Source organism: Corvus brachyrhynchos, unplaced genomic scaffold (assembly GCF_000691975.1).
Source record: "Corvus brachyrhynchos isolate BGI_N302 unplaced genomic scaffold, ASM69197v1 scaffold262, whole genome shotgun sequence".
Lineage (NCBI taxonomy): Eukaryota > Metazoa > Chordata > Aves > Passeriformes > Corvidae > Corvus > Corvus brachyrhynchos.
The window spans coordinates 3,097,145-3,105,125 of NW_008236626.1; the positions used below are offsets into that span (position 1 = coordinate 3,097,145).

A 7,981-nucleotide genomic window follows, 5' to 3' on the forward strand; every position below is an offset into this window, starting at 1 on the left:
GGCCCCCGGCAGGGTCTGGGGCCTTCAGGGCCCCCCTAGAGACCCCAGCCCAGCCAGGAACCACCGGCAGCGCCCCCGCTCCGAGGGGCGATCCCAGCTCCCTGCTGTCCCTGCACTGCGGCAACAAGTTTTGGCTGATGCTGGCCCCATCACAGACCCAGAGCAGCCTTCTGCCAGCACTTGGAGTAGCTTGCATATCCTCTGCTTCAGTTCAATCCACTTGCATTACCCGAGCTGAGGGTCCCATTTCTTCCTCCTGCCCCGAGGCACAGAATGTTCAGCTGGGATTATTGTCCCCAAATAGACTTGTTAATTTTATCCAGGGCTGCTGCTGCCCCCAGCCCAAAAGGCTCCCACAATAAATGCACTGAGCCACAGTTTGCCCTGTCAGCACCAGGAGTGCTAGCATCCCTGCTTCTCCGAAGGACGCCAGAATGTGCACAGGCACCTACCTCCTCTCTGCACACACAAACATGCTCACACACAAATTTGATGTGATTTTATTACGGCTACAACATTTACACAGCACAGGCTCTGCAGCAAAGAGCAGAGGGAGGAAAGAGCTCCCCAGCCCTGAGCAGAAAGTGGACGGTGTGTGGGGCAAGGAGAGCACACCAGCACGCTCCAGGAGGGCAGCTCCCAGCAGGCCAGGCTTCCAGGAGAGGGAGGAAGAAACACAGGAGGCATCAGTACTTGGGACGTTTCACCTCAACCCTGGAAGAGAGAGAGAGGGGCAGGAGAGTGGTGAGAATGCAGGGCAGGCAGGTCAACCACTCACCCATCCAGGGCTCAGCACTGAGATCCCCATTTCCACACCACAGAAGGTATGGGAATCCCAACAGGGGAGCCACAAGCAGAGACAACTGTACTAACCCATCAGCCTCCAACTTCTTCCTTTTCTCGATGATCTGCAGAGAAAGCACAAAGTCCTGTTACCCAGAGGGGCTGGAGCGTGCCAGATACACCCGGGGAGAGCTGTAGCCAGGCCAGAGTGAGCTGAAGGAGCTACAGCTGGAGAAGCTTGGCCTGTTCCCTCTTTGCTCCTTTCTGGCCACCACAGACCGTTGGTTCTCACCTTCCCCAGCCCATCCCATACTGCTCACTCTGCCAGGACAACCCCCAGCTCTGCCAGTTGGCAAATGAAGCCACTAAACATGTCCTGTCCCCTCCCATCCCCTTTGGATGGCTCCAAACTAATGGTTTGGGGCATGTTCAGCTGCTGCACAGCCCAGAGCAAAAAGCCCCTGACTGGGGCTGTTCCAAATGCAGCTCCAGATTCCTCTGCAATACTGAAGCCCCAAATACTTAGCCAAGGCTCTTGCAAGGAGCAAATCCAGTTGGTAAAGAGCCAGCCCTCCTGCCCACACACACTGGCAGCACATGAAGAGCCATGACTGGGACAGCGAGGGCAGGACTGGGTGGGAGCTGTCCTGGGCCATGCTGGCAGCTCCCGGCTCAGCAGCCCCAGCCCAGCTCGGGCCCTCACCGCGCTGATTTTCTTCCACTGCCGGTCCAGCTCCGCCTTGTCGTTCGTCTCCTTGAAGCGGCGCGTTTTGCGTCCCTCAGACATCTTGATGCCGTACTGGAAGGCTGCCCTGGAGAAGGAGCAAGACATGGCTCAGGACTCACAGGGGAGCCACAGCCTGCCAGAGGAAGGGACACATCTCCCCAGCCATGAGCACATGCTCCAGAGTTGGCCTGAGCCCCTGAAGGCAGCTCAGGAGGCTGGAGTCCTCAAGAGCAACACTAAGAGCAAAAACAAACCACCAGGCCCAGGACCCACAGCTCCTCCTCAGGTCCTCATAAGGGAGCCCCCAGCTTGCTTTAAGCTGCCCCAGCACCCAGGTTTGGCCAGCGGGGCCATCCCACCCAGAACCCTTGCTTGGCCCTTCCTGAGGGCTGCACTCACTTGGGCAGAGCCTCCTTGTTGTTCATGTACTCGCTGTACTCCTCCTGTGTGTCGAAATCCCAGCGGCCCAGAGGCCCCTTCTTATTACCCTGCAGGGAGAGAACGACTCAGAGCGGCTCCTCAGTTGCTGCTGGGAGGGCTTCTCACACAGCCCTGCACACCCAGCCATGAGGCTCCATCTCCCACCAGCCCCAAATCCCTTCCCCAAGTAGCTCCAGACAGGAGATTTCATGGAAAAGGGAGTCAGAACAGAGTAGCACGCCTGCCAGCACCTCTGGGTCAAGTGCCAGTGACAGGTTTTCTCCCTGATACAACAGGGAGCTGATCAGCAAACCCCAAAGCTCACTCAGCACCCAGCTCCAGTGCTGCTTTTTTCCCATGGGATCCTCTCAGCCAGCATTAACACCTACTTTACTGGCTGCTCGCAACACACCTGATCCATTTTGCTGTAGTCCACCTCCTCATCACTGTCCACAGCCATATCATCCATTCTGGGGGGAAAAAAACAAGGAAAGGGTTCAGAGTGGGTCCATGAGATGTAGCTCAGGACCTCAGAGCTGGTGGAAGTCATGTCTCATGGCCTCGGACCAAACACACTCAGTTCCTGGACCAGAGGCAAGTGCCCCCAGCTGCAAGCCCTGCAGGTGACCTATACCACAGGGCATCAAAGGTTGGAAATGCTTCCAGGATGACTCTGCAGGCTGAAAGCTGTTCCTCTTCCACTGAGGGAGGCCAGAGCTCCACAACCACATGGATTTAACAGGGAATCCAGCAGATTCCTAGCCACCTCAGCCTCCTCCTAGCTCTGAGGGACAGCAGGCTCCAGGCAGCCACTTACAGCAGACAGCAGCTAAGAAAAGCCTGAATCAAGGGCTTGGGATCATTTTACTGGTCAGCTGTTCCCACAGACAAGGCCAGGCCTACTCCCACTACAAGTAGTGGGGCTGATGTTCAAATTCTTGCTGCCAGAGGACAGCAGCCCCTCGGCACACCCCGCTCCCACCCCACAGTTTCCCGCTGTTCCTTACGTGGCAGGGTAGCACTCAGCATAGCTGTTGGACATGCCAAAGAAGTCTCCCAGCTGCTTCTTGTCTTCTGGCTTCTTCAAAGTGGCAGCAGTTAAGGAAAGCACCACATGAGCTGATCCCTACAGCTACAGGCTGGGCACAGCCAGCTGGAAAATGCTCTCCTGTCCCAACACAACCAAATCAGGGGGTGCAGAGCTTTTGTTTGGTGTAGGAGAAGCAAGGCTTGGGCAGCATTTCCCTGCTACCAGGTGAGGCAGGACAGCCCTTCAGATGTGCTTGTGCCTGCAAGCCCAGCCCCACAGCCAGCCAGGCTGGCACAGACAGTAAAGGATATGCCTCTGTTCCCTCCCAGCCAGCAGCTCCAGCAAACTTCTCATTGATGGACTTGATGAGCTCCTTGGCTGAGCCAGGTCCTGGGGTAGAGAAAGCAGCAGGTTATATTTTGGGATAAGAACAGCTCACTGCAGAACACTGGGGCTAGGCAGAGTCCCTTTGGGACACAGTAACAGGCAGGACAAGCTGCAGGTGAGGTACAAGAGGGGGAGCAAGACAGTTTGGCACTGATGAGGTGGGCTGATCCCAGGAGACCTGGAATCTTACAACGGTTTGTGTTGGAAGGGATCTTGAAACCCATATCATTCCAACCTCCCACTATGCCAGGCTGCTCCAAGCCCTGTCCAACCTGTCCTTAAACACTTCCAGGGATGAGGCAGCCACAGCTTCTCTGGGCATCCTGTGCCAGGGCCTCACCACCCTCACAGGGAAGAATTTCTTCTTAATATCTAATCTAAATCTCTCCTCTTTTAGTTTAAAACCATTCCCCCTTGTCCTATCCCTATCCCTCTCAGGTGTCCACGCCACTTGACTCACCTTTGTCGATGTCTGTGGGCTGCAAAGAAAAAGGAGAGACACAGTGTCGATCACACAGAGCTGAACCACAAACCCTACAGGCGGTGCCAGTGCTGCCTCACTTGCTGAGGGAGAGGACAAGCACCCAGCAAGCCCTGGGGACAGGCAGAGCTCAGCAAGAGCTGACACTGGCACGTGTAGGGGCACAACCAGAGACACCCACAGCCCCCCAACCCCACAAAGGGCAGAGATCAGGTGGGACAGTCCTTCTCAAGCAGAGACTCACCTCATCATCAGCTTTGGGCTTCTCAAAGTAGCTGTGCCTCTTCTTCTCCTCCTCGCGCTCCCGGTCACGCTCCCTGTCCCTCTCGCGCTCCCGGTCCCTGTCACGTTCTCGGTCCCGGTCACGCTCCCGGTCCCTGTCACGCTCTCTCTCCCGGTACCTCTCCCTTTCCTTGTCCCGTGGCATCTTGGCAGTGGAGGGCACATAATCCCCAATGTCTTCAAAGATGCTACAAGTGGAAAAGAGCCTGGAGTTACGTGCCCTGCAGGAGGAGAGGCCATAACCACCTCCCTGTGACCTGAAGCACACAGGACCAGCACCGAGAGCTAAGGACACCAGATATGGAAGTGGCTTCCACATCTGTCAGAGGCATCACTGCACTTCTGCTCCCTTCTGCTCCAGGACCTGAGTCTTGTGGTCCAGGGCAACAGTGAGCCCTCACCTGCCTCAAGCCTGAAATCCAAACCAGAGCTTGCCTCCAGCCTTGTCCTACAAACTGCAGGTCCAGCAACTCCAAATTCAGCCCCCTCTAAATGTGGTGGGCCAAAAAGACATCCCCTAAGGGACAGAGCTGTGACCCCATAGCCTGAGGGCAGGGAGGCACTTACTTCATATCAGCTTCAGGAGGCTTCTTCTCATCCAGCTTCCCTGCAAGGACACAACAGCAGTGAGACACACGTCACCCACTCCGCCCCCTGTGCTGCTCCCCAGTCCAGGTTCCAAGCTGCAGAAGTGGCAAGCCTGGAGGATGTCACATCATACTCAGCCCCCCCAGGAAGCCATTGTGTCCCTCCCCAAGAGGGGACATTTCTCCAAGGAACTGGGCCTTCACCAGGAAGAGCAGAGCACCATGAAGTACCCTCACAGCTCTAATTTCCCAGCAGCCTGTCCCGCGTGCTCCTGCCTTCAGGACACAGCACTCAGGAAATCACTGTTCTCCAAGTCCACTGCCTCATGGCACAGGGGAATGCCACAAACCAAAACACATCCCATTCCCTTGGGATACGCTCCAAGCACTAAACTCCTATTACTTGCTTCCTTTCATCTCCCTACCTTTGTCTTTCTTCTTGAGCTTCTTGTTGCGGGTGCCTTGCCTGAGATAGGACAGGATCTGCGTGAGCTTGCTGATGACAATGTCGTTGGTGGTCAGCGTGGTCTGTGCCTGAAAGGGAAAGCCACAAGGAAGCATCCTGCTCCCTTGACAGGGAGCCCCTCCTAGAAAAACCTGCTCTGGCCGATTCAGAGCAGCTAGGTGAAGCAGGCTGGAGGCCAGCTGGGTACCTCCATGGTGGGGCAGTCAGCCTTGCTGCGGATCAGCGTGGTGGGGATATCGGTGTCGGCATACTCATCATCCAGATCGACCACATAGGCCATCCTGCCTGGCAGGAACAGCTCGTTCCGCTCATAGGTCTTGTTCTTGAACAGGATGCGGTAAATGTTGCGGCCTGGACAGAAGGCAAAGTGTGGGAAAGCAGAGGACAAGCCCAAAGTGAAGCATGTTAGGTTATCAGCAACACGAGAATCTCCTCCTAAAGACACACTTCCTCCAGGCCTCAAATTCAGGACTCTCCCCCTCCAATGGTTTTCATTCCTCCATTCACCCTCCAGGATTTCTCCCATGTTCACAACACAGACAAGGTAGGGAACAGCCACATCCACACAGTCTTACCCAGTCGGGTCTTAAATTCAATTTTGTTCTCAGGATCTTCATCTTTCCTAAACAGAAACAGAAACCAGAAGTATTAGAGCCGAGCAAATGTCTCCTCTGCATCCTTCTCTCTGGGAGGCAGCTGCACTCAGGAATGCAAAATGTTCAGTCACTCACTTCGTTTCTTTCTGGGGCTTCTCCATCATTTCCTCCTCTTCCTTCTCCTTGCTGGCAATCTCAGCCCGGACCTGGATGCAGAGTAAATCCACACGTTACAGCCCAACCCATACCATTGCTGCGCATCTCTGAGCCCACTTCCACCAGCTCCTCAACCCTGAAGCAACCCTTCCCAGGAAGGGAAATCCACGCTGCCAAGACCAAGTGGTTACACCCATCTTGTGTGTCTGTGGGAGAGGACAGGGCAGAAGAGCAGCATGCTATTATCTGCACTCACCTTCTGCAATAGCGCAAAGTCCAGACCCTTCACCAAGTGAGTGTGCTCCATGTCACCACCCAAGAACTTGGACTCCTGGATCAACTGTCTCCTCTTCTCCGCAGCAGATTTATCCCTGTGCAATGAGAACAGAGCCAGTTAAGGGCCAGCCCCCCCAGATCAGCCTGGCGAGCCGAGGCCCCACCTCAGCTCACGTACGCCTCAGCTGTGGGCCCCACAGCCCTATAGTTGGCAGTGGTGCTGATCAGCTCTGTCTCCTCGTAGTCCTTGTTCACTCCATCTCTCCTCTCCTTGGCTCGATCCCGGTACTTCTCAGCCAGTTCCCTCTCACGCTCGATCTCCTGCTGCCGCAGCTTCGCATAGTAGCTGGGGTGGAAAACAACTCAGGGTTAAGAGTGACCCGTTCATGTTTATGAGGTCAGGTAACAGTCCTTGAGGCCTCACATACACCTGTTCTGCTCCAAACCCCTTCCCCAAAAACACATTAGAGCACCATGGGAACTGCTGTACTGAGGCCGACTAAGGAGGAGCTCCATCCTCCCTTCCAAAGGGAAGGGATCCAGTGCAGCTCTGCTGTGCAGCCCTGCCCCAGAGGACACAGTGATCAGCAAATGTCCCACCACTGCCCTGCTCTGCCAGACACCCACAGGGCCTCTCCTGCTCCTTCTGGAGGTGCAGCTTCAGCCCCACCCTACTGCTGCCCTGCCACAAGCAGTGACAGTTCCTCAGGCTGAGCTTCAAAGCTCCAAAATAATCCACTCCAGGCCCTCTTTGGGAGCTCAAGAGATGAGAATTGCTTCCACGGGCAGGCATGCTGTATAATGACAAGTTCTGCTGCATCTCTTTCCCCACTTACCTTTTCTTCTTCCTCCTGCGAGCAGCTGGATCTTCATCTTCATTGTACTCCCGGGGCATCCTGGAGAAGGGCGAGAAAACACATGTACAGTCTGCAGAGCCACATGGGTGGCAGGTGGAGAGAACAGTCCCTCAGACACAGCAGAGCACCGAGCTACTCAGAAATGGAACAGAACAGTCTCTCACACTGTCAGCAGGGAGAGGAAGGGAAAAGATTGATTTTCACTGAACCAAATCTGTCTCCTGCACAAAATGCCTTAACAGCCATGAAGCCTCGCTCTGTTATCCACAGCAGCTCTGACCCACCTGCTTCTCCACTTCTCACACTCATTGGCAAAAGCCTCTGTAGATACTCCCCTGCAGAGTGCAGGGGAGAGGGTGAGCACTGAGAGCTGAGACCCAAAGGGAAAGGGATTGTCCCACAGACCTGTGAAACAGAGCCCTACTCACTCATGGTGGCGAGATTTGGAGGGTGGTGCAGATGTTGGTGCAGCCCGCGGGGTCATGAGAAGCTTCCTGAAGTCTTCATTGGTCAGCTTGGATCTGCAAGGGAGGAAGGGAACAGAAATGATCGTTTCCAAAGAGATTTGGTGCCAGGCAGCTTTGGAGGAGAGCAGGTCCTGTGTGACCGAGATGGGCACCAGGTGCCCGTGGATGGAGCCCAAAGGCTGCAGTGCACCAGTGACTTCCAGCTTCTCAGTAGGAATTAGCCTGGGGTCCCACTATGCTGGTCCAGTCCCGCCCCAGTGCTGTACTCACTGGTGGAACGAGTGTGAGTCGTCCACATCGTGGCCATCAGGGGCCAGGGGGTTGGAGAACGGCTCATCTGGGGGACAGGAGAGAGAGAAAGATCTCAGACACTGCCTGCATGGCCTCATTCCACTCCCAGCCGGGCCCCGTTCAGAAACCAAGAAGGGAGCAGTATCCACCTGCAGCTCCGAGGTGGATCCCAGCC

At 55.5% G+C, this 7,981-nt stretch overlaps 2 protein-coding genes across 2 annotated transcripts in view; both read right to left on the reverse strand.

Annotated features, from left to right (window-relative positions):
- The window catches only part of WDR55 (WD repeat domain 55), a 5,333-nt gene extending 4,858 nt beyond the window's left edge, over nt 1–475 (reverse strand). Inside the window, exon 1 of the mRNA XM_017726528.1 lies at nt 453–475. Coding sequence (XP_017582017.1) covers nt 453–475 — 23 coding nt within the window. The remainder of the gene's footprint in view (nt 1–452) is intronic.
- Nucleotides 476–484: 9 nt separating this feature from the next.
- Nucleotides 485–7,919, reverse strand: IK (IK cytokine, down-regulator of HLA II). Its single transcript, XM_017726552.1, has 19 exons — nt 7,786–7,919; nt 7,477–7,569; nt 7,028–7,087; nt 6,370–6,537; nt 6,172–6,286; nt 5,895–5,965; nt 5,739–5,785; nt 5,351–5,514; nt 5,123–5,231; nt 4,678–4,717; nt 4,073–4,298; nt 3,808–3,826; nt 3,272–3,350; nt 2,938–3,018; nt 2,343–2,400; nt 1,910–1,998; nt 1,487–1,595; nt 874–908; nt 485–714 (listed from the first exon to the last, which is right to left on the reverse strand). The coding sequence occupies exons 1-19, from the start codon at nt 7,902–7,904 to the stop codon at nt 687–689; spliced, it is 1,710 nt and encodes a 569-aa protein (XP_017582041.1). The 5' UTR covers nt 7,905–7,919; the 3' UTR covers nt 485–686.
- Between the last annotated feature and the right edge of the window lie 62 nt (nt 7,920–7,981).

Excerpts from the sequence above, each read along its gene's own strand:
- IK (XM_017726552.1), bottom strand. The coding sequence starts at position 7,904 with ATGAGGCCATGCAGGCAGTGTCTGAGATCTTTCTCTCTCTCCTGTCCC. Across the intron at positions 7,088-7,476 it reads TCCAAATCTCGCCACCATGA|GATGCCCCGGGAGTACAATG; the intron begins GTGAGTAGGGCT and ends GCCCTTCTCCAG. Across the intron at positions 6,538-7,027 it reads CGCAGGAGGAAGAAGAAAAG|CTACTATGCGAAGCTGCGGC; the intron begins GTAAGTGGGGAA and ends TTTCCACCCCAG.